Below are 27,641 nucleotides of genomic sequence, written 5' to 3'. Positions count from 1 at the left end.
TGGCCTGCTGATAAGCAGACACTGGCGAGGTGGCTTTGGATGACGATTTCAGAAGCATATTCGAAGGCTGATCTCCTGTTTCCGGATAATGTCTCTGCTCACTCTACTCGTAAAGTAGGTCCATCATGGACAGCACAGCATGGTGCTTCAGCAGAACAGATATGTAAGATAGCCACATGGTCTTCCATTAACACATTCATTAGACATTTTGCTTGTGGATACCTTTGCCTCTCAGGATGCTGAATTTGGGCCAAGTATTCTCCTGTCTAATCAGGAGCGTTGCCACCACTAAATTGCTTTGGGACATCCCAATGTATCCTGTAGATACCCTGTGGACCCTGCAGGAGAAATATAAGTTATGGTAATAAGTTACCATTGATAACAGTATTTCTCCTATGTCCACAGATATCCCACCTTGACGCACCTGATTTGAGGATCCTTTTACTCACTAAACTCTTCCCTCTTGTACGGAAGGGTGGGAGTTTGTGCATGTGTGGTCTTCTCGCCTGATTAGTGCTCTACATGATGCTCCTGCCTTAAGCTTTGGAAAACAACTGATTTACCTGACCCAGGAGGCGAGGATATATGGACGGGTCCACTGCATGCTGGGAGGCCAAAAAGCTTTGACCGATTAGTGTAAGAACCGCTGTCGCTCAACCATATAACAATGTATCCTGTGAAACCTGTGGATTTAGGAAAAATACTGTTATCAATGGTAAGTTCTTACCATAACGTATATGTTGCTATGGTTGCCGAACTGTTGCCAGGGAACAGAAACTGGTTGTCATGCTTAAATCAAATTTGCCATCAAAATGGCCACTGTTGCCATGGTTACCCGACATTGCTAGGGAACTGAAACTGGTTCAATGTTTAGACTACTTGGCCTTCAAAATGGCCAGCATTGCCATAATTATCGGACATTGCTAGGCAACTTCCCTGGAGCACTTTCCCAGCTGGTATGGAGCCACCCAGGTGAAAAGAGGAACAGTTTCCCCGAGTTTTGGGGCTTGTTCTTGGGGAATCTATACAAAGCAAAGGCCCTGGTACTGGAAAAACCGGTTTAATGTCTCATACTGATGTAACGGTATTGGGCAGCATGAAGCCTATTACTAAGGGTAAGGCCGAAACTAGGATTTTCGCCACCAGGGAAAAAGCAGTGATTCCCCTCCCCAAAATTTGTTTATAAAAAATGTTATTATTAATAATAACAATAGTAATATTAATAATAATAAAATAAAAATATATAAAAAAAAAAAAAACCCCTAAGACTAAAATAATCACATTATCAAAAATTTAGAAAAAAGAGGGATATTTTGGACAACATCCCCCTATGTGATCCAAATGCCCTCTGCGTCACATACCCCATCAGCGGCGTGTTTCACTACATTCCCCCCTGTGTGTCCCCACACATTGCACTTTATCATAACACCTCATTACTGCACTACATTCCCCTATCCACTGCACTACATCACTACACTACATGCATTCACATCAGTCCCTGCCCCAGTGGAGCTTACAATATATATTCCCTACCACATGCACCACTTAAACAATTTTTATTGGGACTCAATTAATTATATTTTTGGATTGTGGGAGAAAACTGGAGTACCCGTAGGAAACCCATGCAAATACAGGGAGAATATACAAACTCCACACAGTTACAGTAGAGCCATGGTGGGAATCAAACTAATGACCTCAGTGCTGTGAGGAAGTAATGCTAACCATTACACCATCCGTACTGCCTCTGAGAAGCTTTAGATCTGAGTATAATCAGAAATTCGGAATGTGCTGGAAACTATTATACTAATAGGAAACAGTAAATACCATTGTATGTACTTGCAAACTATACTCACTAATTCCAGGGAGATATTAATATGAATGCAGATATACATAAAAATAAAAATAAGAAAAGTCACAACTACATATGTCAAAAACACTGTCTATGGCATAAAATAATAATGATGATTTCATTTTTAAAACGTTAATACATTAATCATATTAGGTCATCGCTACCGTATGGTGAGTACGGTAGCTTTAGAATGGAGTATGAACAGAACTTCTGCGTGTGTGAAACGATATGATACTAATGGGAAACAGTATTATTCAATTGTAACTATTCCATTGAAACATTTGGATACAATCTGTGAAAGTATCAACTTAGACCACAAGCTAAAGCTTATGTATCCGGGAAACTGCATGAAGAGAATATAAAGCTGCTGTGTACTGTATGTGGATTGTACAAAGGGGATTTTCATCTGCTCAGTGGAGACTAATTTCAGATACAATAGTCCCTGTACGTAAAATCAACCACTTATTGTTCTATTTTAGTTACTGTCTTTTTCTTTATGCAGATATATTTATTTATTTTTATATCCATTTTACATGTTCTTGAAAAAAATAAACATTAAAAGTATTGGAAAAAAAATATTTTTATGGGTCAGCTTTTATTTCTATTTTGTTTCTACCATCCTTGGGGCCCCAGAAATCCCTAGTAGTGGCCCAGGTCTAGCTCCGTGTTCTCCCTACCTGCTCTGGAGACTCTCAATGCTCTAGATCACAACTCCAGCATGCAATCATGGGTTGGGGAAGAGAGTGAGACCTGGATGGTACTTGCTGCTGGCACACGCCCTCCAGTTAGTAGTCATCGGTATTTTTCAAGAACCCGCTTCCATCTCCATTTGCCTTCCATTCCTCAATGTCGATCCTCTCCTCTCAGCTAGTTATTTTTTTAACAAGCTACGTCATTTAAATTTTATTCCGCATAACTATTGTGAGCATATAATTCTTCAACATCTTCCTATCTTCTCCTATTTGTTCTTCCTTTTCCTCCCCCGTGTTCCATCACGTCTCCCCCGATTTTCCCCTTGTCTCTCCCATCTCCCCGTTTGTTTCCTGTTGCCATCTTTACCCATTCACCTTTATTTTCCCCCTGTTTCTCTTCCTTTCATCCATTCCTTCCACCTGCCACTACCCTTAGAGGTCCCCTTATGTATCCCCATATTTCTGCCTCTCCATTTTTCCCTCTGTACCCTTATTATTCTCCATATTATTACTGTCTCCTTTTATTTGTATCACTATTCATACCGATTCCCTCTGTTGTTCCTTTTGCTCCTCTGATCTCCCACTCCTCGTCTCCTTATTTCTCCCGTCTCCAGATATTGTACCCTTTATTCCTATGGTCTCACCCTATTGCTCCCATGTCCTCTTTTAAAAATATCAGTCTCCTATCAATGGGAACGGGACCCCATAGCCCACCTACTGACACACTTAAGATGCATAGATATGCATCAATGTCTATATGGATCATTATAAGAACATGTGGAGAAAACGCCACCAGCATTTTTCAGGACATGGAGAATCTCAGGCCGGCAGGATTATTCTGAAGCTGATTATGCACGCCAGATATCTTTCTTTTATTTATTTAGTCAAAGTAACTAGAGTTCCCAGACAGGAGTGCCAATACCTTGTGGGGCAACCTGCCTGTGCTATCCATCCGGGTGTACAGCATCCCACACATCACCTTTATGTCTTTCAAAATGCGGCATCCTCTGCACTGATTATGCCCCAGCCACCTTTGTTCGGTGTAGTGCCTGGGGGAGAGAAAAGTGCCCGATGAGACATTTTTCGCTTCGCAGAAAAGATGTATTACACGCCAGCCAGATCATGCCTGGTCTAGGTGAGCTGACAGGGGCTATTCCCGGCACTCTTCACAGCGCATAGGCTAGCAATGACAGTAAAGGGTTAGGGGAGACCTTGGAGTACTGGTGTGGTGCAGAGAGCCAGCTCGCCGCTCACCTCATGCCCTATAAAAGACTGTTTTTCTGCGCTAGGGAAACACAAGGTGAGAGCAGATTCCCCCGTACACTCAGACAGGGAAGAGTTTACACGGCTGCTCATTCCGCCAATGGGAGCACAGAACACCTCACTCTCGGCAGCCAATCACAGCACAGCCGGCAGTGTATATAAAAGACGTGAGTCAACACCGGGCGTTGTAGTATTATTGATTAAAGTTAAGTTCTGCAAACATGGCGGAAACTGCCCCCGTCGCCGCCGCTGTTCCTCCATCAGAGGTCGCAGCCAAAAAGAAGAGGCAGCCGAAGAAAGCTGCTGGAGGAGCAAAGAAGAGCGGCAAGTCTTCTGGACCCAGCGTCTCCGAGCTGATCGTAAAAGCCGTGGCCGCCTCTAAAGAGCGCAGCGGGGTTTCTCTTGCCGCCCTGAAGAAGGCTCTGGCTGCCGGAGGCTACGATGTGGAGAGGAACAACAGCCGCATCAAAGTGGGGGTGAAAGGATTAGTGACCAAAGGAACTCTCACCCAGGTGAAAGGTACCGGCGCTTCCGGCTCCTTCAAGCTCAATAAGAAACAAGTGGAAAGCAAGAAGGCCGCCCAGAAGTCCCTGAAGCCCAAGAAACCTGCAGCGAAGAAAGTGGTCAAATCCCCGAAGAAGCCCAAGAAGGCTCCGAGTGCAGCCAAGACCCCGAAAAAGGTGAAGAAACCCGCTACAGCGGCTGCTGCCAAAAGCCCAAAGAAGCCTATAGCCGTGAAGCCTAAGAAGGCGGCCAAGAGTCCCGCCAAGAAGGCGGCGAAGCCCAAAGCTGCCAAGAGTCCGGACAAGAAGGCAGCGAAGCCAAAAGCCAGAAAAAGCCCGGCCAAGAAGGCAGCTAAGCCTAAGAAAGCTGCGGCCAAGAAGTGATTGTAAAGCCGCAGCCTCTCTTCCTTGTTATCCCCCAAAGGCTCTTTTCAGAGCCACCCACCCTGTCTCGGCAGAGCTGTAGGCGCACGATGTGATCTATTGGGGGACTAAATAAAAACTGTAGTGAAGAAGTCGCTACATGTGGCAGAAATATCTAGTTTGTCCCTTACACATCAGTCCTAGAAACATAGCTCTTGATAGCAGGATATGGACCACTTGGCCCATCTACTCTGCCCCATGCAGTCACTGCATAAGTGGGATATGCAGGGGAGCGGGACTAAATGCAGTTATCTGTTAAATCTGCAGATAGATCGGGAACGTATACACTAAAGTGTCGGGTTCTTCTAACTCCAGCCGCCCGTAGTAGCTGAATGGTTGTTTTATGTGTACTTGGTCGTACAGTCTGGTGTAAGGAACAGCACCGCGTGTTCTGCACGCCATTCCCGGTGATGTACAGACTGCGAGGTACCCGGAAAAGGTATAATTGTTTGCTACAAAAAAAAAATGCCTCCCTTGAAAATACAGCCTGTTCCTATAGCTCGTTTCTGGATTAATGTAGGAGACCCTTAAATTAGTTAATTAACGTTCAAAGCCTGCAGGACCCCTCTATGGACTAGGCGGCGGGTGGCAGGCTGTGTGGTGCCCTGGATGATATGTAGTCCTGCAGCGCTTGGTGCCTCCTTTCCCGAGCCCCTTACCTCTCCCAGGCATTGTCCCCCCAAAAAATGAATTATGTAACCTGGCTGCTTTCATCAAATTTGCATATAAGCTGAGCTGCGCTGATTGGTAGAAGTAAGCATGTCCCCCTCCACCGATTGGTTTAAAGAAGAGCGGATACATTTTTCAAAAACTCCGCCGATAAGCTAAGCTGTAAGAGAACATGGATTTCCTAGTGAATACTTAGTTTGTCCTTCATAAAAAAAACTTGTGTCCAACAGCTTAGAACTAGTCAGCCACCGACAGTGTGTTGTGCCATCTTCGAAACAAAGGATCATGGCGGTACCTCTAGGACAAATCTACTCACGTCTCACCCACTGCAAGAATTCATAAACATTACACATTAGTAGTGGCCAGCTTGGGCATAAGCTCACTAAAATACTGGCCCGGTCCTTTCATCATCACTCCAAATAAAGACAGCAACCACTAGCGGTGTGCCTAATGTGAGGGAACGATTAAGTACTAGGACCCGGCTTATAGTCAGAGTACAGCACTACACAGAGACGTTGGGTTACAGATCTTTCGTAGAAGAGATGGGCGGCCCTGAAAAGGGCCTTTGTGTGCGGGTGATGGTATTAGATGCGCCTCGGTGTTTAGCCTCCGAAGCCATACAGAGTGCGGCCCTGGCGCTTGAGAGCATAGATCACATCCATAGCGGTGACCGTCTTCCTCTTGGCGTGCTCGGTGTAGGTGACGGCGTCCCGGATCACGTTCTCCAGAAACACCTTCAGCACCCCGCGGGTCTCCTCGTAGATGAGGCCGGAGATACGCTTCACGCCTCCTCTCCGGGCAAGGCGGCGGATGGCAGGCTTGGTGATGCCCTGGATGTTGTCCCGCAGCACCTTCCTATGGCGCTTAGCGCCTCCTTTTCCGAGCCCCTTACCTCCTTTACCTCTTCCAGACATTATTCAATAGCTAACGACAAAGAAATATGAGGCAACCCATTTTCGGTTGCTCTTTAGAAAGAGGTAAGCGGACCTGATGGGTGACTGAGCACTTTGAGAGGCGGAGTCATGGCTATAATTAGATGTTAAAAAGTCACTGCCTTACCATCAGATTAGGGGCATAAGATGTATACGCAATATAAAGTTACACTTATCTAAGATCTTTTTTCCCATACAATTCCAGTACTTGGTACAACATAATATTCAACCTAAGATACAATGTAATATTATCCATACTGAGTCCCATTCTTATCAACGTCCCAACATTTGATATAAGGCTCATAACAGATGATATAGATGACGACTGAGAAATAGCAAATCAGAAAAAATGAAATGTCATAAATATAGGACAGCATAACGTATAATATATATATATATATATATATATATATATTAGCACTGCACTATAATTTATTTTATATAATAGATTACTTTATTTAGCACACTGTTGTTCATAGACTTATTTTTATTGAAGTAAAAAAAAAAAAAAACATTTAGAATTTAACCGTTTTAATATCCATTATTATATATTGTCCAGATAAATAATAGGTATATAATAAGTGACTTGCACAACCTCATTGGGATTGGAGGATGAAAATTCAAAATGGACCAATGAGTCGAACAGATTTCGGCGGGACAAAACAAAATCACTCCAATGACATGCCGCTTCTGGCTGGTCAGTGTAACGTCTGTCCCGGGCTCGGTCTGAGTGTCAGCTCTGCGCTTCGGTCTCTCTTCTCCCTGTAATAATGAGCGCCGCTGATACTGCACTCAGCCAGTCCCGCTCCGGAACACTGCTGCTCAGCCACCCCCTGTATCTCTGTTACTATAGGGAGCACAGCTGGCACGTGTACCTAAGCCAGCATTGTATTGTGCGATCATAAAGATCTCCTTTCATTAAATGCAGCTAAACGGAACCTGATGTCTTATAATGGATTCGGTGCAATATACCTGCAGTGATACCGGAGATTGGATCCCGGTGTTACACGTGCAGTGATACAGTAACAATAGCATTCTACACAGGGCATCTTGAAAGACAAACAACCTTTTAGCAACTGTGTTTATAGGAGATTCAAAGTGATACGAACAACGGGACCAATTGCTACAATCTACTGATACTTTGTAACATTGGAATAAGATACAATAATTCTCTAGTTCTGCAGCAGCTACACGGGCAGTCACTGCTCTATGGATTGCTTTATGTAAGCACTAATGCTGACATCTGTAATATGATGACTATATGACCCCGCTTTAGTTTGGAAGTGAATATACAGTTCATGGAAGCGGAGATACAATAAGGCAGATTTGCAAGTAGCACATATAATACCCATCATAGTTTCAGCCCGATTAGAGAGGAGGTGGGTGGCTCTTAGAAGAGCCTTTGTGTTGATGTGGGTCAGAGAAGGGGGTGATTACTTGGCGCTGGTGTACTTGGTAACAGCCTTGGTGCCCTCGGACACGGCGTGCTTGGCCAGCTCTCCCGGCAGCAGCAAGCGTACGGCGGTCTGGATCTCCCGGGAGGTGATGGTCGAGCGCTTGTTGTAATGAGCCAGGCGAGAAGCTTCCCCAGCAATGCGCTCAAAGATGTCATTGACAAAGGAGTTCATGATGCCCATAGCCTTGGAGGAGATGCCGGTGTCAGGGTGCACCTGCTTCAGCACCTTGTAGACGTAAATGGCGTAACTCTCCTTCCTGCTCTTCCTACGCTTCTTCCCATCCTTCTTCTGGGTCTTGGTCACCGCTTTCTTAGAGCCTTTCTTAGGCGCCGGAGCAGACTTTGCTGGATCAGGCATTCTTTAGGATCTCTTCGACACAATGAAGAAAATCTGTGCGGTCATCTCACACATCTGTTTTATTTATAGGCAGCTTATGCAAACGAGGCATCACCAATGCAAGCTACACTATTGGGTAGAAGTGTCATGTGACACTGGTAGGCATCGTAACCCCACTCTTCTTTTTGCGGATTGGTCTGTGGATGAAGTTGAGCTGCATTGTTTAGCTTGTAAGCAGACCAATCACAGAGCAAGCAGCATGTCGCTTCTGAGTATATATGTAAGAGGAGGGCGGTGTTTTAGAGACATTTCTCTCAGTGTTTCTGTTGAAAGAGAGACTCTTTTATCTCATTGAACCTCGCAAGCATGTCTGGAAGAGGGAAACAAGGCGGCAAGACCCGTGCTAAGGCAAAGACTCGCTCATCCCGGGCCGGTCTCCAGTTCCCAGTCGGTCGAGTTCACCGTCTGCTGAGGAAGGGAAACTATGCGGAGCGTGTGGGAGCCGGTGCCCCGGTGTATCTGGCCGCAGTACTGGAGTACCTGACGGCTGAGATTCTTGAGCTTGCCGGAAACGCCGCCCGCGACAACAAGAAGACCCGCATCATCCCCCGCCACCTGCAGCTGGCTGTGCGCAACGACGAAGAGCTCAATAAACTGCTCGGTGGGGTGACCATCGCCCAGGGAGGCGTTCTGCCCAACATCCAGGCCGTGCTGCTGCCCAAGAAGACCGAGAGCCACAAACCAGCTAAGAGCAAGTGATTTCACTGCTAGATACTCTTCCCCGCAACACAAAGGCTCTTTTCAGAGCCACCCACCCTGACCCCAAAGAGCTGATTCATGATATGCTGTACATGTGGGAGTAAGTAGCCCGCTGTTTAGCGGGAAAGGTGCGAGTATCGTACTTGGCGTGCTTCTGACGGGAAGTAAATCAGACCCTTGCGTGTAACAAGCAGTAGAGCAATGTTATTTCCATAATGTTCTTTCTGCAATAGGACTTATAGCGCTAAACAAATTAAATTAATACAATACAGCACAGAAACCGTGGAGCGCAGGGAAGCTATGCAGGAGATACTAAATGGACATTTAGAGAGTGATGAGTGTGTATGAAAGATTCTAGAGCGGGGGCCTCTCGAGCTATGCGGGGATGTGAGTTCCATAGAATCGGAGCTGCACGGCTAAATGCTTGACCCCCAGATTCATTAAGGGAGGTACTAGATGTGTAGGGCAAGTTCCTCGGTAGAGGACTCTATAAAGAGCCGCCTTACAGGCATTTACTTCCATAGAAAAGTGCTCATGGAGCCTTATTAAAACGTTCCCTTACACTTGATCAACTCTAACCTTTCATGGTGAAGACTAGTAGCCCCCTGTGCCCTGACTGCACGCTGAATTGAGGAGGCTCCCGCCACTGTTCCAGGGCAGCGGCAAGCTGGAAGGAAGGTGCGGGTAATTAAGGGATATAGGCCGTGAGCTTTGTGGCTACTAACTACGAGGAGCCTGGGCAGAGCTAAAGGAGGTGGTATCCGTCCAATTAAACACCATTGTGTAACTTATGCTTCAGCTGGTTTAGAAGGATTTGGTGGCTCTGAAAAGAGCCTTTGTGTTGCTGCGTGTATAGGAGTGCCGAGTGTCTATGCCCTCTCCCCTCGGATTCTGCGGGCTAGCTGGATGTCTTTGGGCATGATGGTTACCCTCTTGGCGTGGATGGCGCACAGGTTGGTGTCCTCGAACAGCCCCACCAGATAAGCCTCACTGGCCTCTTGTAGGGCCATAACGGCAGAGCTCTGGAAGCGCAGGTCGGTCTTGAAGTCTTGGGCGATCTCACGCACCAATCGCTGGAAGGGCAGCTTGCGGATCAGCAGCTCGGTGGATTTCTGGTAGCGGCGGATCTCTCTGAGAGCAACAGTCCCGGGACGGTAGCGGTGAGGCTTCTTCACGCCGCCGGTAGCTGGGGCGCTTTTCCGAGCAGCCTTGGTTGCCAGCTGCTTGCGGGGAGCTTTACCTCCGGTAGATTTGCGGGCGGTCTGCTTGGTCCTGGCCATCTCTCCTCACGAAACACGTCTAAAGGCAAAAAAACGAATACATATAGAGAGCAGCCGCTAACATCTCTAGTTATGCACTGTGCTGCGCTGTCATTGGATGAGTTAAAGGCGCCTTTCATCCTGATTGGCTTAGGCATATGCATAGTACTTTTCAAAAAGCCCTCCAAGACTTTAGGGTTTCTCCCGGGTGCGGCAACAAAATCAGTCTCCATTAGAGGTTTTATTACGTTTCAGCCAGAAGGATTGCTGTATTCCGGGAAGTCTATGCTGGCATTCTAGCCAGGGGAGACAATCAAAACACACACACATAGCAGTGATACAAGCCTCAAGTCTAAAGAGTCTTGAAATAGAAACCTTATTACATACAGTACTGTGAATAGCTACCGTCGGCGGGAATAGTACGTATGGGGACAGATGTGCCTCACCAGCTGTGCTCTCTACTGTCCGGGAGATCACAGTATATGTCTGCAGTAAAAACATCAGCGATTAATATGTCTGCTTACCAAGTAACATTCACGATACGATAGTCATTTGCATATTACAGCATTAAGAATACATTTATCTGGTAGATCTCAATTATCATATTATGAGAAGCTTTAGAACGGAGAATAATCAGATCTTCTGCCTGCATTGGGGACGATGTGATACTAATGTGAAACAGTAAGTAGTGTTACACTATTGTTACTATTCTATGAATACATCAGTAGATACTATCAATACCAAAGTATCAAATAAAACCACAAGCCAAATCTCATTAATCTGAGAAAGACAAAGTACAATACATGGAGAACACAGGAGGACATTTGTCTAGATAGTGTAAGGGTTTGCAATGAATGGGCTATTGGTGGAAATAACAATCAGATACAAGTGAATCACTTTTTCTTTTTGTATAGCTGAATTATTATAAATGCATATTTAATGAGTTAAGTTTCATTTCCCATTTATAAAAACAAACAAACAAACAAAAAATAAGGGGTTGTTTGTTTAAGAATTGGCAAAAGGTGTATTTTATTATGTTCAATCGAGTTTAAAACTCTTATAGGGGATTATATTGCTATGAGCACAATGCACATTCAGTGACCTGAATGTATGGGAATTAAGAATAAAAATGTAATGTCATAATAATGACTCACTATGCTATGGTGCACTACAGAATACCTACAGTGAGTGCTCCTCCTTTTATTCTATCTGTGTAGGGGTTGGGTGTGCTACTGTCCATTACTCCTCATGCAATTCTATACCTATTACTGAGATTTAGTTAGTACTAAGGGAAGAGAATATTATAAATGAATAATCCATACTAAGGCAGATGGTGATTGGTGATTACCTCCTACATGGTGCCAGGTGGGATGCTTAGGGGCTACTGGCTTACCTATTGGACCCCTTGCATGTGCTACCATCACTGGAGGACAGACGGCATTTATTTCTTAGAGCGGTGGGTAATTACATTTTAGTAAACTGTTGAGAAACCTTGTGAAATATTTTGGAAATGTTCACACGACCATTTCTATATTTCCACACACTTTTACATCACTGGTGTAAAATAAAGAGTCAAAAGGATTACACCAGGCATGTCCAAACTGAGGCCCTCCAGCTGTTGTGAAACTACATATCCCAGCATGCCCCGACACAGTCTTGCTGTCAGAGAATGCTAAAGCTGTGTCAGGGCATGCTGGAAAGTGTAGTTTCTCAACAGCTGGAGGGCCGCAGTTGGGACATGCCTGGATTACACTGTACAATATGAGTAGAAATGAAACAAGCAAAACTGTTTAGGAACAGAAACTGGTTGTCTTGCTCCTTAAACTTTGCCAGCAAAATGGCTGCCGTTGCCATGGTTACTAGAAATTGCTAGACAACCGAAAATGGTTGTCATGCTTAATCTACTTGGCCTGAAAAATGGCCACTTTCTTCTGCAGGGTCCACAGGATACATTGGGATATGGATGAGCGACAGCGGATCTTGCACCAATCGGTCAAAGCTTTCTGGGCTCCCAGTACGCAGTGGGCCCGTCTATATATACCTGCCACCTGGCTCAGGCAAATCAGTTTTTAGTTTGGTGAGGCAGGAGCCGGACCATGGTCTAAGGGCTGCTGGTTTTTGGCAGCCATAAGCTTTTTTACTTTATTTTTATAGTCTTACTATATTTTTCTGAGTGATCTTTCTAAACAGCGTCTTATACGTACCTTAGAAAGAGTCACTCCAACTACTCCCCTCCGAGTCGCGACAACGCTTACCCACAAGTACAGTGCTGTTTCGGCGGGCGTCTGTGTCGGATAAAACTAGCAAGTCCAGCAGACGTTACCAGGCTGTGGCCGGAGCACGGGAGGAAGGTAAGGCATAGGTTCCGCTTAGAGGGGGAACATGGACACAGCCGCACTCTTTTGGGGGAAACTACCAAACAGTCGCTGACGCGGCTGCCACCGAGAGTGCACAAGTGCTAGGCCTTAGGGATCAAAGGCTCCAGGAGTAGCATGAGGCTGCGATCCCTAATTTTGAGATCAGCAGTGGGGAGACGGATGCACCCCTGGTCGCCCCTCCCCCCCCGATTCACGACCAGTTTCCTCCGAGTCTCCTGCCATAAACTGAAGCGGCTGTGTGACTGGTGCATCAGTGTTCACTTGGCAATCTGTGTTCACTATATTTTCACGGAGCGGCGGTGGACACTTATAGCATATGGATCCACTCGTATTTATCGATTCTGGAAGCGGGGTAAGTCTCCCTGTATCCCGCTCTCCTGAGTGGGGGCTATAAAACACTAAGTGGGTCATTCAGACCTGATCGCATGCTGTAGTTATTTGCAGCCGTGCGATCGGGTCTGAACAGCGCATGCGTGGGGGCCGCAATGCGCAGGCGCGTTGCTGGCCGGCGATGGCCATCACTGGGCAGCGACAAAAATAATGAAGAAAGCATTCGCAGCAGCAAACACAAGAAGATTGACAGGAAGAGGCCGTCCGGGGGTGTCAACTCACCGTTTTCTGGGAGTGTTGAGGAAAACGCATGCGTGTCCGGCCGTTTCCATGGAGGGATCCTGACATCAGCTCCAGCAAGGATCATTGCAGCGGGTGAGCAAGTCCTGAGCTGTGCATATACTGCACAAACTTTTTGTTTGTGCAGCTCTCTGCACAAGCGTTTGCAGCCATACACAGCAATCCCACCTCCCCTGTGGGTGGCGATTACCTGGTCGTAGCAGTGCAAAAAATAGCCTGCATGCAACCATGTCTGAATTAGGCCCTAAGTCTCTATCTACCTTTGAGTACAAATAGTTGGATAAGGGCATAATGCATATGAGTTTGATAATATTACTGTGGTTTCTTTTGCTATGCGTCTGAATACAGTTAAAGCATTTTTATAAAGTAATGCAGTAATATGTTTCTCCTACATACGTGAACTGTACCTGTAGTTGAATATATGGTCATATTGCTTATTATACTAATGTATAATCTGTGACTGACTGTTAGTGTGATTGCTGACTTTGCTATAAATTCTGTCAGTTTTCTCTGTTTACTCTGATCCTCAATGCTGGTGCTAAACAGGGTAGGGTCGGATTGTATGTCACTTTAACACATTTTAAAGTGATTACAGTCACAAATTGTGTATTACACTGTTAAATTGTCTGATTATTTATCATGTCTTAGAGCAGAAAAGGTGAGGAAAACACACTCACAGCAGCACCAACACTCATATCATGTTTGTCATGTAAAGCTGGGTTAACATCTCAGGATCTGGTTCAAGATGGGTTGTGTGCAAACTGTATTAGCTTTCACCAAGGTCTCTTGAAATATTCAAGGCAGATGCAGGTGTAAGTTGATCCACCATGGGCTATGTTTGCACAGGACATTATCCAGTATAGCTGAGTGGATAATTCCAACTTCTGTACCGGTGATAGGTTGCACTATTATATGTGCAGCACAGGGGAAGCAGTAGCCTCTCAACAGAAACAGGCTGAAAAGCCAGTGGTAAGTAAATCATTTAGACACAAAACAACATCTTCAGAGTCTACACATGTTTCAGATGAGGACTCATCAGAGGACGAAGACTCATTACACTCTGGTTCTGAATATGAGGATGAGGAAGAAGGTCTCAGCTCAGTGGACATATCTGAGTTGATTACTGCAATGAAATCCATTTTATCCTTAGAAGAATCAACATATACTGTGTTAAAATCCAAGGCACCTTTATTTAAACGTCCCAAAACAGGTAAGACTGAGTTTCCTGGATCAGAACAGCTGACGGAAATTATGGAAGAGGCTTGGGTTATGCCCAGTAAGAAATTTAGAATTCCTAGGAAATGGAATTCCAATTACCCTTTTCTGACTGAGGACTGTTTAAAGAGAAAGGTAGCCCCTAAAGTAGATATGCATGTGATTCGCTTAGTGCAAAAATCTACATTACTTCTGCCTTCAACATCAATAAATGATGTCACGGATAGGAGAGTAGATGGTTTGCTAAAAAACAACAACTTTTTTTTCCCTGTCTGGGGCAATCATTAGACCAGCCATGGCCTCAGCCTGGATGGCTAAAGCAGTGGCTGTCTGGCAAGATGCATTGGTAGGGGAAATTTCAACGACATCCAGAGAGCAAAAATCCCATGTGACACATATCAAACAGGCTGCAATATTCTTGGAAGAAGCAGCCTTAGATATGGGTACTATTGCCTCTCAAACATCAGCCTCAAAATTAGCCGCTCACCGAGCAGTTTAGCTACGCACCTGGAAAGCTGATTCAGAATACAAAAAAGATAAGCCATCAGCCTGATGGTGCGGGCCTCCACCTGGGGGAACCCAGGGTGGGAGGCCGACTTATTCATTTTGCACAAATCTGGCAGCAGTCTACCACAGATGCCTGGGTGCAAGAAGCGGTGTCTCCCAGTTATTCGTTTTCTTTCAGGAAAAACCCTCCTCAAAGGTTTTTTTTTTTTTGTACCAGCCTGTCTTTGGTAGAAACGAGGGCCAGGGTTTTGCAAGAGGCAGTTCAGAAATTGCTTCAGTCAGGAGTAATCATTCCTGTTCCTCCTGCACAACAAGGACAGGGTTTCTACTCCAACCTGTTTTTAGTCCAGAAGCTGAACTAGTCGTTCCAGCTCACACTCAATCTAAAAATGCTGAACAAATACATTTGGGTACCTCGGTTTCATATGGAGACCTTACATTCCATCATTTTGGCTATGGAACCATGGGATTTTATGGTATCCCTGGATATACAGGATCCTTACCTGCATGTTCCTATAGCTCTGTCCCATCAGCGCTATCTCAAATTCGCTATCCTCCAACAGCATTTTCAGATTCAGGCTCTGCCATTTGGTCTGGCCACAGCCCCCAGAGTATTCACCAAAAATGTGGTGATTATGGTAGTGTTAGGGTCTCCTGCCCTGTGCTGCCACGTCGTCATGGCAACCGGGAGACAAGTGCTAGTGGAGTAACCTGAGCGCAGCTGATACTCCGGTTCGGGTCTTTTGCTGTGCAGTGGTTATAGGCTCTGTGCACGGCAGGGGATCCGGTGCTGGTTTTTGTGCTCACAGTCTGTGAGGTCTGAGTGGGGCGTGGACAGCACCTGCTTTATAAGGCCTCTTTTCAGAGTAAGCAGATGCTGCTGAATCTTTGTTGGTTAGTCAGTTCATGAAAGTTAGCCAGTACTGTGTAGCTTTGTATTTGTTTGTTGCTTACTGCAAATAGGCCTGGGGATTTGGTATTACACTCTGCCAATCCAGACCTAGCAGTAAGACTGGAGTCAGTCATTTAGCTTGCTGGGGTTCTGTTACTACTCTGTGAACTTAGCAAGTTTGCGGCTGCATTCTAAGACTTGCCTGTCTAATCCTGTCTCACTGTGCTAGGTGTCAGGGGTCAGTTTAGTGGCAGTAAGCTAAAACCTGTGCACTGCAAGTGAGAATTAAGATTGTGGAGACTCTCCTTGTGTCTATCATTCCATCTCTGACCAAGGAGTTTACTGCCACACCCGTTGGTAACCCTTTAGGGTTTTGCTGTTGCCCTTAGCAACAGCATTTCGGGTTCTTTACGTATTAAAACACAACATCTTGCTTTTTCTATCTGAGCAGTTCTAATACAAGGGAGATACCCAGTTCCTTAGCCTCTGGGCTTCTCTGTTCACTTTGTGTGTATTTTGTTACCCTATCACCTTCTGTGTACGTTATGTCATATTCCCCAGTTTGTCTGTGAGTCCATTTGTTTTGCATAACAGTTCAAACACCAGTACATTCCTGCAGACACTGGAGTGCATAACAGTTCTGACACCAGTACTTTCTTGCAGGCACTGGTGTGCATAACAGGTAGCTTATCTCCGCCAGCAGGGGATAAGAATATTTCCATACCTCAACGATCTTTTAATCCAGGCACAGTCTCAGGTATTGCTTCTGTGTCATCTGCAACATACAATAGAGTGTCTGCAGAAGCACGGTTGGCTCATAGATTGGGCAAAATCATCTTTTGTTCCGTCATAACGGATGACTCATTTGGGGCTGTATTGGATTTGAGCCTTCAGAGAGTAATTTTACTTCTGAGAAAAATATCCAAACTTCAGTAAAGGATCCAGGAGCTTCTACACTGTCGAAGAGTATAAATTCTCGCAGCAATGTGTGTGATGTGTCTAATGGTGTCAATTTTCAACATGGTAGAGTATGCTCAGTTCCATTCAAGACCTCTGCAACATCGGATCCTTACCAAGTGGAATGGGGTCATCAGACAACAAAAATGCAGACTATGATTCTTCCTCTGGAAGGAAGGAGGTCATTAGCCTGGTGGCTACAGACAGCCCATCTGGACAAAGGGAGACCCTTTTGGATATCAGATTGGGAAATTCTGACAACAGATGCCAGCCTTCAGGGCTGGGGAGCAGTGTCAGGAAGAAATTGCTTCTATGTGCAGTGGACCAAGGAAGATGGATGCCCTGTCAGTGAGATGGGACTTTCGTCTGGCCTATGTGTTTCCTACCATCACCCTGTTAACCAGGGTGGTGAGAAAGGTAAAAGTATGGATGGTGTAATGGTTAGCATTACTGCCTCACAGCACTGAGGTCATGGGTTCGATTCCCACCATAGCCCTAACTGTGTGGAGTTTGTATATTCTCCCCGTACTTGCATGGGTTTCCTTCGGGTACTCCGGTTTCCTCTCACAATCCAAAAATATACTGGTAGGTTAATTGGCTTCCAACAAAGAAAAAAAATAACCCTAGTGTGAATGTGTGTCTGTGTGTACATGTGATAGGGTTTATAGATTGCAAGCTCCACTGGGGCAGGGACTGATGTATATGGCTAAATATGCTCTGTAAAGCACTGCAAAATATATGTATAATATATAAATAACTGGTAATAATAATAATAATAATAATAATAATAATAATATGTGTACACTATATAAAAAACTGGTGGCGGTAGTAATAATAATAATAATAATAATAATAATAATAATAATAATAAAAAGGAAAAGTGCCGTTATACTAATAGCTCCGGCTTGGCCCATAAAACATTGGTACACAGATCTGCAGAGGATGTCGATGGATGCTCTATTCCTACTACCTCAACATCCTGATCTACTGATTCAGGGGCCTTGCCATCACAGACATCTGGATTGACTGTCTTTGATGGCGTGGCTCTTGAGACCTCCATCCTGAAGTCAAAAGGATTCTCTCAACAGGTAATTCAAACAATGCTTAGAGCAAGGAAAACCTCCTCAGCTCGCATTTATCACATAATATGGCAAGCCTATATTCAATGGTGCAGTGAACGGAAACTTGACCCCAGGTCTTTCAGAATTTCCAGAATCCTAGCATTCCTTCTGGTTTAAGGGTGGCTTCCTTGAGAGTGCAGGTGTCAGCACTAACTGTATGGTTCCGAAAGAAAATTGCCAACCTACAGAATGGGCACACTTTTTTCCAGGTAATGCTGCACATTCAACGTCCCTCTGTTCCTCCTACAGTGCCTTGGGATCTAAGTTTAGTTCTAAAGGCCCTTCAAGTTGCCTCATTTGAACCACTTAAAAGAGTAGATTTTAAATGGTTGACAGCTAAGGTTCTCTTTCTTCTGGCTATGGCTTCAGCTCGAAGAGTTTCAGCATTTGGCGCATTATTATTTTGTCCTCCATTTCTCATTTTTTATCCAGATAGATCGGTTCTCAGAACTAAATCTGGGTATCTTCCTAAGGTGGTGTCTAAATTCCACCTTTACAAAGAAATTGTAGTCCCGGCTTTCCAGGGGCCAGACCTATCTGCGGGAGATGCATCGTTGGAAATTGTCCATGCCTTAAGGATCTACGTAGATCGTACCAGTGCTATCAGAAAGACAGATTATCTCTTTGTTCTCTACGGATTTCATAGGAGAGGGTGGCCTGCTGATAAGCAGACACTGGCGAGGTGGCTTTGGATGACGATTTCAGAAGCATATTCGAAGGCTGATCTCCTGTTTCCGGATAATGTCTCTGCTCACTCTACTCGTAAAGTAGGTCCATCATGGACAGCACAGCATGGTGCTTCAGCAGAACAGATATGTAAGATAGCCACATGGTCTTCCATTAACACATTCATTAGACATTTTGCTTGTGGATACCTTTGCCTCTCAGGATGCTGAATTTGGGCCAAGTATTCTCCTGTCTAATCAGGAGCGTTGCCACCACTAAATTGCTTTGGGACATCCCAATGTATCCTGTAGATACCCTGTGGACCCTGCAGGAGAAATATAAGTTATGGTAATAAGTTACCATTGATAACAGTATTTCTCCTATGTCCACAGATATCCCACCTTGACGCACCTGATTTGAGGATCCTTTTACTCACTAAACTCTTCCCTCTTGTACGGAAGGGTGGGAGTTTGTGCATGTGTGGTCTTCTCGCCTGATTAGTGCTCTACATGATGCTCCTGCCTTAAGCTTTGGAAAACAACTGATTTACCTGACCCAGGAGGCGAGGATATATGGACGGGTCCACTGCATGCTGGGAGGCCAAAAAGCTTTGACCGATTAGTGTAAGAACCGCTGTCGCTCAACCATATAACAATGTATCCTGTGAAACCTGTGGATTTAGGAAAAATACTGTTATCAATGGTAAGTTCTTACCATAACGTATATGTTGCTATGGTTGCCGAACTGTTGCCAGGGAACAGAAACTGGTTGTCATGCTTAAATCAAATTTGCCATCAAAATGGCCACTGTTGCCATGGTTACCCGACATTGCTAGGGAACTGAAACTGGTTCAATGTTTAGACTACTTGGCCTTCAAAATGGCCAGCATTGCCATAATTATCGGACATTGCTAGGCAACTTCCCTGGAGCACTTTCCCAGCTGGTATGGAGCCACCCAGGTGAAAAGAGGAACAGTTTCCCCGAGTTTTGGGGCTTGTTCTTGGGGAATCTATACAAAGCAAAGGCCCTGGTACTGGAAAAACCGGTTTAATGTCTCATACTGATGTAACGGTATTGGGCAGCATGAAGCCTATTACTAAGGGTAAGGCCGAAACTAGGATTTTCGCCACCAGGGAAAAAGCAGTGATTCCCCTCCCCAAAATTTGTTTATAAAAAATGTTATTATTAATAATAACAATAGTAATATTAATAATAATAAAATAAAAAAATATAAAAAAAAAAAAACCCCTAAGACTAAAATAATCACATTATCAAAAATTTAGAAAAAAGAGGGATATTTTGGACAACATCCCCCTATGTGATCCAAATGCCCTCTGCGTCACATACCCCATCAGCGGCGTGTTTCACTACATTCCCCCCTGTGTGTCCCCACACATTGCACTTTATCATAACACCTCATTACTGCACTACATTCCCCTATCCACTGCACTACATCACTACACTACATGCATTCACATCAGTCCCTGCCCCAGTGGAGCTTACAATATATATTCCCTACCACATGCACCACTTAAACAATTTTTATTGGGACTCAATTAATTATATTTTTGGATTGTGGGAGAAAACTGGAGTACCCGTAGGAAACCCATGCAAATACAGGGAGAATATACAAACTCCACACAGTTACAGTAGAGCCATGGTGGGAATCAAACTAATGACCTCAGTGCTGTGAGGAAGTAATGCTAACCATTACACCATCCGTACTGCCTCTGAGAAGCTTTAGATCTGAGTATAATCAGAAATTCGGAATGTGCTGGAAACTATTATACTAATAGGAAACAGTAAATACCATTGTATGTACTTGCAAACTATACTCACTAATTCCAGGGAGATATTAATATGAATGCAGATATACATAAAAATAAAAATAAGAAAAGTCACAACTACATATGTCAAAAACACTGTCTATGGCATAAAATAATAATGATGATTTCATTTTTAAAACGTTAATACATTAATCATATTAGGTCATCGCTACCGTATGGTGAGTACGGTAGCTTTAGAATGGAGTATGAACAGAACTTCTGCGTGTGTGAAACGATATGATACTAATGGGAAACAGTATTATTCAATTGTAACTATTCCATTGAAACATTTGGATACAATCTGTGAAAGTATCAACTTAGACCACAAGCTAAAGCTTATGTATCCGGGAAACTGCATGAAGAGAATATAAAGCTGCTGTGTACTGTATGTGGATTGTACAAAGGGGATTTTCATCTGCTCAGTGGAGACTAATTTCAGATACAATAGTCCCTGTACGTAAAATCAACCACTTATTGTTCTATTTTAGTTACTGTCTTTTTCTTTATGCAGATATATTTATTTATTTTTATATCCATTTTACATGTTCTTGAAAAAAATAAACATTAAAAGTATTGGAAAAAAAATATTTTTATGGGTCAGCTTTTATTTCTATTTTGTTTCTACCATCCTTGGGGCCCCAGAAATCCCTAGTAGTGGCCCAGGTCTAGCTCCGTGTTCTCCCTACCTGCTCTGGAGACTCTCAATGCTCTAGATCACAACTCCAGCATGCAATCATGGGTTGGGGAAGAGAGTGAGACCTGGATGGTACTTGCTGCTGGCACACGCCCTCCAGTTAGTAGTCATCGGTATTTTTCAAGAACCCGCTTCCATCTCCATTTGCCTTCCATTCCTCAATGTCGATCCTCTCCTCTCAGCTAGTTATTTTTTTAACAAGCTACGTCATTTAAATTTTATTCCGCATAACTATTGTGAGCATATAATTCTTCAACATCTTCCTATCTTCTCCTATTTGTTCTTCCTTTTCCTCCCCCGTGTTCCATCACGTCTCCCCCGATTTTCCCCTTGTCTCTCCCATCTCCCCGTTTGTTTCCTGTTGCCATCTTTACCCATTCACCTTTATTTTCCCCCTGTTTCTCTTCCTTTCATCCATTCCTTCCACCTGCCACTACCCTTAGAGGTCCCCTTATGTATCCCCATATTTCTGCCTCTCCATTTTTCCCTCTGTACCCTTATTATTCTCCATATTATTACTGTCTCCTTTTATTTGTATCACTATTCATACCGATTCCCTCTGTTGTTCCTTTTGCTCCTCTGATCTCCCACTCCTCGTCTCCTTATTTCTCCCGTCTCCAGATATTGTACCCTTTATTCCTATGGTCTCACCCTATTGCTCCCATGTCCTCTTTTAAAAATATCAGTCTCCTATCAATGGGAACGGGACCCCATAGCCCACCTACTGACACACTTAAGATGCATAGATATGCATCAATGTCTATATGGATCATTATAAGAACATGTGGAGAAAACGCCACCAGCATTTTTCAGGACATGGAGAATCTCAGGCCGGCAGGATTATTCTGAAGCTGATTATGCACGCCAGATATCTTTCTTTTATTTATTTAGTCAAAGTAACTAGAGTTCCCAGACAGGAGTGCCAATACCTTGTGGGGCAACCTGCCTGTGCTATCCATCCGGGTGTACAGCATCCCACACATCACCTTTATGTCTTTCAAAATGCGGCATCCTCTGCACTGATTATGCCCCAGCCACCTTTGTTCGGTGTAGTGCCTGGGGGAGAGAAAAGTGCCCGATGAGACATTTTTCGCTTCGCAGAAAAGATGTATTACACGCCAGCCAGATCATGCCTGGTCTAGGTGAGCTGACAGGGGCTATTCCCGGCACTCTTCACAGCGCATAGGCTAGCAATGACAGTAAAGGGTTAGGGGAGACCTTGGAGTACTGGTGTGGTGCAGAGAGCCAGCTCGCCGCTCACCTCATGCCCTATAAAAGACTGTTTTTCTGCGCTAGGGAAACACAAGGTGAGAGCAGATTCCCCCGTACACTCAGACAGGGAAGAGTTTACACGGCTGCTCATTCCGCCAATGGGAGCACAGAACACCTCACTCTCGGCAGCCAATCACAGCACAGCCGGCAGTGTATATAAAAGACGTGAGTCAACACCGGGCGTTGTAGTATTATTGATTAAAGTTAAGTTCTGCAAACATGGCGGAAACTGCCCCCGTCGCCGCCGCTGTTCCTCCATCAGAGGTCGCAGCCAAAAAGAAGAGGCAGCCGAAGAAAGCTGCTGGAGGAGCACAGAAGAGCGGCAAGTCTTCTGGACCCAGCGTCTCCGAGCTGATCGTAAAAGCCGTGGCCGCCTCTAAAGAGCGCAGCGGGGTTTCTCTTGCCGCCCTGAAGAAGGCTCTGGCTGCCGGAGGCTACGATGTGGAGAGGAACAACAGCCGCATCAAAGTGGGGGTGAAAGGATTAGTGACCAAAGGAACTCTCACCCAGGTGAAAGGTACCGGCGCTTCCGGCTCCTTCAAGCTCAATAAGAAACAAGTGGAAAGCAAGAAGGCCGCCCAGAAGTCCCTGAAGCCCAAGAAACCTGCAGCGAAGAAAGTGGTCAAATCCCCGAAGAAGCCCAAGAAGGCTCCGAGTGCAGCCAAGACCCCGAAAAAGGTGAAGAAACCCGCTACAGCGGCTGCTGCCAAAAGCCCAAAGAAGCCTATAGCCGTGAAGCCTAAGAAGGCGGCCAAGAGTCCCGCCAAGAAGGCGGCGAAGCCCAAAGCTGCCAAGAGTCCGGACAAGAAGGCAGCGAAGCCAAAAGCCAGAAAAAGCCCGGCCAAGAAGGCAGCTAAGCCTAAGAAAGCTGCGGCCAAGAAGTGATTGTAAAGCCGCAGCCTCTCTTCCTTGTTATCCCCCAAAGGCTCTTTTCAGAGCCACCCACCCTGTCTCGGCAGAGCTGTAGGCGCACGATGTGATCTATTGGGGGACTAAATAAAAACTGTAGTGAAGAAGTCGCTACATGTGGCAGAAATATCTAGTTTGTCCCTTACACATCAGTCCTAGAAACATAGCTCTTGATAGCAGGATATGGACCACTTGGCCCATCTACTCTGCCCCATGCAGTCACTGCATAAGTGGGATATGCAGGGGAGCGGGACTAAATGCAGTTATCTGTTAAATCTGCAGATAGATCGGGAACGTATACACTAAAGTGTCGGGTTCTTCTAACTCCAGCCGCCCGTAGTAGCTGAATGGTTGTTTTATGTGTACTTGGTCGTACAGTCTGGTGTAAGGAACAGCACCGCGTGTTCTGCACGCCATTCCCGGTGATGTACAGACTGCGAGGTACCCGGAAAAGGTATAATTGTTTGCTACAAAAAAAAAATGCCTCCCTTGAAAATACAGCCTGTTCCTATAGCTCGTTTCTGGATTAATGTAGGAGACCCTTAAATTAGTTAATTAACGTTCAAAGCCTGCAGGACCCCTCTATGGACTAGGCGGCGGGTGGCAGGCTGTGTGGTGCCCTGGATGATATGTAGTCCTGCAGCGCTTGGTGCCTCCTTTCCCGAGCCCCTTACCTCTCCCAGGCATTGTCCCCCCAAAAAATGAATTATGTAACCTGGCTGCTTTCATCAAATTTGCATATAAGCTGAGCTGCGCTGATTGGTAGAAGTAAGCATGTCCCCCTCCACCGATTGGTTTAAAGAAGAGCGGATACATTTTTCAAAAACTCCGCCGATAAGCTAAGCTGTAAGAGAACATGGATTTCCTAGTGAATACTTAGTTTGTCCTTCATAAAAAAAACTTGTGTCCAACAGCTTAGAACTAGTCAGCCACCGACAGTGTGTTGTGCCATCTTCGAAACAAAGGATCATGGCGGTACCTCTAGGACAAATCTACTCACGTCTCACCCACTGCAAGAATTCATAAACATTACACATTAGTAGTGGCCAGCTTGGGCATAAGCTCACTAAAATACTGGCCCGGTCCTTTCATCATCACTCCAAATAAAGACAGCAACCACTAGCGGTGTGCCTAATGTGAGGGAACGATTAAGTACTAGGACCCGGCTTATAGTCAGAGTACAGCACTACACAGAGACGTTGGGTTACAGATCTTTCGTAGAAGAGATGGGCGGCCCTGAAAAGGGCCTTTGTGTGCGGGTGATGGTATTAGATGCGCCTCGGTGTTTAGCCTCCGAAGCCATACAGAGTGCGGCCCTGGCGCTTGAGAGCATAGATCACATCCATAGCGGTGACCGTCTTCCTCTTGGCGTGCTCGGTGTAGGTGACGGCGTCCCGGATCACGTTCTCCAGAAACACCTTCAGCACCCCGCGGGTCTCCTCGTAGATGAGGCCGGAGATACGCTTCACGCCTCCTCTCCGGGCAAGGCGGCGGATGGCAGGCTTGGTGATGCCCTGGATGTTGTCCCGCAGCACCTTCCTATGGCGCTTAGCGCCTCCTTTTCCGAGCCCCTTACCTCCTTTACCTCTTCCAGACATTATTCAATAGCTAACGACAAAGAAATATGAGGCAACCCATTTTCGGTTGCTCTTTAGAAAGAGGTAAGCGGACCTGATGGGTGACTGAGCACTTTGAGAGGCGGAGTCATGGCTATAATTAGATGTTAAAAAGTCACTGCCTTACCATCAGATTAGGGGCATAAGATGTATACGCAATATAAAGTTACACTTATCTAAGATCTTTTTTCCCATACAATTCCAGTACTTGGTACAACATAATATTCAACCTAAGATACAATGTAATATTATCCATACTGAGTCCCATTCTTATCAACGTCCCAACATTTGATATAAGGCTCATAACAGATGATATAGATGACGACTGAGAAATAGCAAATCAGAAAAAATGAAATGTCATAAATATAGGACAGCATAACGTATAATATATATATATATATATATATATATATATTAGCACTGCACTATAATTTATTTTATATAATAGATTACTTTATTTAGCACACTGTTGTTCATAGACTTATTTTTATTGAAGTAAAAAAAAAAAAAAACATTTAGAATTTAACCGTTTTAATATCCATTATTATATATTGTCCAGATAAATAATAGGTATATAATAAGTGACTTGCACAACCTCATTGGGATTGGAGGATGAAAATTCAAAATGGACCAATGAGTCGAACAGATTTCGGCGGGACAAAACAAAATCACTCCAATGACATGCCGCTTCTGGCTGGTCAGTGTAACGTCTGTCCCGGGCTCGGTCTGAGTGTCAGCTCTGCGCTTCGGTCTCTCTTCTCCCTGTAATAATGAGCGCCGCTGATACTGCACTCAGCCAGTCCCGCTCCGGAACACTGCTGCTCAGCCACCCCCTGTATCTCTGTTACTATAGGGAGCACAGCTGGCACGTGTACCTAAGCCAGCATTGTATTGTGCGATCATAAAGATCTCCTTTCATTAAATGCAGCTAAACGGAACCTGATGTCTTATAATGGATTCGGTGCAATATACCTGCAGTGATACCGGAGATTGGATCCCGGTGTTACACGTGCAGTGATACAGTAACAATAGCATTCTACACAGGGCATCTTGAAAGACAAACAACCTTTTAGCAACTGTGTTTATAGGAGATTCAAAGTGATACGAACAACGGGACCAATTGCTACAATCTACTGATACTTTGTAACATTGGAATAAGATACAATAATTCTCTAGTTCTGCAGCAGCTACACGGGCAGTCACTGCTCTATGGATTGCTTTATGTAAGCACTAATGCTGACATCTGTAATATGATGACTATATGACCCCGCTTTAGTTTGGAAGTGAATATACAGTTCATGGAAGCGGAGATACAATAAGGCAGATTTGCAAGTAGCACATATAATACCCATCATAGTTTCAGCCCGATTAGAGAGGAGGTGGGTGGCTCTTAGAAGAGCCTTTGTGTTGATGTGGGTCAGAGAAGGGGGTGATTACTTGGCGCTGGTGTACTTGGTAACAGCCTTGGTGCCCTCGGACACGGCGTGCTTGGCCAGCTCTCCCGGCAGCAGCAAGCGTACGGCGGTCTGGATCTCCCGGGAGGTGATGGTCGAGCGCTTGTTGTAATGAGCCAGGCGAGAAGCTTCCCCAGCAATGCGCTCAAAGATGTCATTGACAAAGGAGTTCATGATGCCCATAGCCTTGGAGGAGATGCCGGTGTCAGGGTGCACCTGCTTCAGCACCTTGTAGACGTAAATGGCGTAACTCTCCTTCCTGCTCTTCCTACGCTTCTTCCCATCCTTCTTCTGGGTCTTGGTCACCGCTTTCTTAGAGCCTTTCTTAGGCGCCGGAGCAGACTTTGCTGGATCAGGCATTCTTTAGGATCTCTTCGACACAATGAAGAAAATCTGTGCGGTCATCTCACACATCTGTTTTATTTATAGGCAGCTTATGCAAACGAGGCATCACCAATGCAAGCTACACTATTGGGTAGAAGTGTCATGTGACACTGGTAGGCATCGTAACCCCACTCTTCTTTTTGCGGATTGGTCTGTGGATGAAGTTGAGCTGCATTGTTTAGCTTGTAAGCAGACCAATCACAGAGCAAGCAGCATGTCGCTTCTGAGTATATATGTAAGAGGAGGGCGGTGTTTTAGAGACATTTCTCTCAGTGTTTCTGTTGAAAGAGAGACTCTTTTATCTCATTGAACCTCGCAAGCATGTCTGGAAGAGGGAAACAAGGCGGCAAGACCCGTGCTAAGGCAAAGACTCGCTCATCCCGGGCCGGTCTCCAGTTCCCAGTCGGTCGAGTTCACCGTCTGCTGAGGAAGGGAAACTATGCGGAGCGTGTGGGAGCCGGTGCCCCGGTGTATCTGGCCGCAGTACTGGAGTACCTGACGGCTGAGATTCTTGAGCTTGCCGGAAACGCCGCCCGCGACAACAAGAAGACCCGCATCATCCCCCGCCACCTGCAGCTGGCTGTGCGCAACGACGAAGAGCTCAATAAACTGCTCGGTGGGGTGACCATCGCCCAGGGAGGCGTTCTGCCCAACATCCAGGCCGTGCTGCTGCCCAAGAAGACCGAGAGCCACAAACCAGCTAAGAGCAAGTGATTTCACTGCTAGATACTTGTCCCCGCAACACAAAGGCTCTTTTCAGAGCCACCCACCCTGACCCCAAAGAGCTGATTCATGATATGCTGTACATGTGGGAGTAAGTAGCCCGCTGTTTAGCGGGAAAGGTGCGAGTATCGTACTTGGCGTTGTGCTTCTGACGGGAAGTAAATCAGACCCTTGCGTGTAACAAGCAGTAGAGCGCAGACATAACAATGTTATTTCCATAATGTTCTTTCTGCAATAGGACTTATAGCGCTAAAC

At 45.2% G+C, this 27,641-nt stretch overlaps 9 protein-coding genes across 9 annotated transcripts; 4 read left to right on the top strand and 5 right to left on the bottom strand.

The window, feature by feature from the left end:
- The first annotated feature begins 3,852 nt into the window (after positions 1-3,852).
- Positions 3,853-4,842, top strand: LOC134936357 (histone H1C-like). The gene has a single exon (XM_063931362.1). It carries the CDS (start codon positions 4,026-4,028, stop codon positions 4,689-4,691), a length of 666 nt encoding a protein of 221 aa, XP_063787432.1. The 5' UTR covers positions 3,853-4,025; the 3' UTR covers positions 4,692-4,842.
- Positions 4,843-6,001: 1,159 nt separating this feature from the next.
- Positions 6,002-6,313, bottom strand: LOC134934319 (histone H4-like). The gene has a single exon (XM_063929779.1). The coding sequence runs from the start codon at positions 6,311-6,313 to the stop codon at positions 6,002-6,004; it is 312 nt and encodes a 103-aa protein (XP_063785849.1).
- Positions 6,314-7,713: 1,400 nt separating this feature from the next.
- LOC134936354 (histone H2B 1.1-like) lies at positions 7,714-8,189 on the bottom strand. The gene has a single exon (XM_063931360.1). The coding sequence runs from the start codon at positions 8,143-8,145 to the stop codon at positions 7,765-7,767; it is 381 nt and encodes a 126-aa protein (XP_063787430.1). The 5' UTR covers positions 8,146-8,189; the 3' UTR covers positions 7,714-7,764.
- Positions 8,190-8,490: 301 nt separating this feature from the next.
- LOC134934318 (histone H2A type 1-like) lies at positions 8,491-8,883 on the top strand. Its single transcript, XM_063929778.1, has one exon. The coding sequence runs from the start codon at positions 8,491-8,493 to the stop codon at positions 8,881-8,883; it is 393 nt and encodes a 130-aa protein (XP_063785848.1).
- An 813-nt stretch (positions 8,884-9,696) lies between these two features.
- LOC134936351 (histone H3) lies at positions 9,697-10,188 on the bottom strand. Its single transcript, XM_063931357.1, has one exon. The coding sequence runs from the start codon at positions 10,161-10,163 to the stop codon at positions 9,753-9,755; it is 411 nt and encodes a 136-aa protein (XP_063787427.1). The 5' UTR covers positions 10,164-10,188; the 3' UTR covers positions 9,697-9,752.
- A 12,139-nt stretch (positions 10,189-22,327) lies between these two features.
- LOC134936350 (histone H1C-like) lies at positions 22,328-23,336 on the top strand. Its single transcript, XM_063931356.1, has one exon. It carries the CDS (start codon positions 22,520-22,522, stop codon positions 23,183-23,185), a length of 666 nt encoding a protein of 221 aa, XP_063787426.1. The 5' UTR covers positions 22,328-22,519; the 3' UTR covers positions 23,186-23,336.
- Positions 23,337-24,495: 1,159 nt separating this feature from the next.
- Positions 24,496-24,807, bottom strand: LOC134934317 (histone H4-like). Its single transcript, XM_063929777.1, has one exon. The coding sequence runs from the start codon at positions 24,805-24,807 to the stop codon at positions 24,496-24,498; it is 312 nt and encodes a 103-aa protein (XP_063785847.1).
- A 1,400-nt stretch (positions 24,808-26,207) lies between these two features.
- On the bottom strand, positions 26,208-26,683 carry LOC134936353 (histone H2B 1.1-like). Its single transcript, XM_063931359.1, has one exon. The coding sequence runs from the start codon at positions 26,637-26,639 to the stop codon at positions 26,259-26,261; it is 381 nt and encodes a 126-aa protein (XP_063787429.1). The 5' UTR covers positions 26,640-26,683; the 3' UTR covers positions 26,208-26,258.
- A 301-nt stretch (positions 26,684-26,984) lies between these two features.
- On the top strand, positions 26,985-27,377 carry LOC134934316 (histone H2A type 1-like). The gene has a single exon (XM_063929776.1). It carries the CDS (start codon positions 26,985-26,987, stop codon positions 27,375-27,377), a length of 393 nt encoding a protein of 130 aa, XP_063785846.1.
- The last annotated feature ends 264 nt before the right edge of the window (positions 27,378-27,641 follow it).

Source organism: Pseudophryne corroboree, chromosome 6 (genome assembly GCF_028390025.1).
Source record: "Pseudophryne corroboree isolate aPseCor3 chromosome 6, aPseCor3.hap2, whole genome shotgun sequence".
Taxonomy (NCBI): domain Eukaryota; kingdom Metazoa; phylum Chordata; class Amphibia; order Anura; family Myobatrachidae; genus Pseudophryne; species Pseudophryne corroboree.
Note: the sequence above shows the minus strand (reverse complement) of the source record. Positions and strands in the feature narration are given on the sequence as shown.

What these genes read in the sequence shown, in the direction of transcription:
- LOC134936357 (XM_063931362.1), top strand. Translation starts at nt 4,026, where the DNA reads ATGGCGGAAACTGCCCCCGTCGCCGCCGCTGTTCCTCCATCAGAGGTC.
- LOC134934319 (XM_063929779.1), bottom strand. Translation starts at nt 6,313, where the DNA reads ATGTCTGGAAGAGGTAAAGGAGGTAAGGGGCTCGGAAAAGGAGGCGCT.
- LOC134936354 (XM_063931360.1), bottom strand. Translation starts at nt 8,145, where the DNA reads ATGCCTGATCCAGCAAAGTCTGCTCCGGCGCCTAAGAAAGGCTCTAAG.
- LOC134934318 (XM_063929778.1), top strand. Translation starts at nt 8,491, where the DNA reads ATGTCTGGAAGAGGGAAACAAGGCGGCAAGACCCGTGCTAAGGCAAAG.
- LOC134936351 (XM_063931357.1), bottom strand. Translation starts at nt 10,163, where the DNA reads ATGGCCAGGACCAAGCAGACCGCCCGCAAATCTACCGGAGGTAAAGCT.
- LOC134936350 (XM_063931356.1), top strand. Translation starts at nt 22,520, where the DNA reads ATGGCGGAAACTGCCCCCGTCGCCGCCGCTGTTCCTCCATCAGAGGTC.
- LOC134934317 (XM_063929777.1), bottom strand. Translation starts at nt 24,807, where the DNA reads ATGTCTGGAAGAGGTAAAGGAGGTAAGGGGCTCGGAAAAGGAGGCGCT.
- LOC134936353 (XM_063931359.1), bottom strand. Translation starts at nt 26,639, where the DNA reads ATGCCTGATCCAGCAAAGTCTGCTCCGGCGCCTAAGAAAGGCTCTAAG.
- LOC134934316 (XM_063929776.1), top strand. Translation starts at nt 26,985, where the DNA reads ATGTCTGGAAGAGGGAAACAAGGCGGCAAGACCCGTGCTAAGGCAAAG.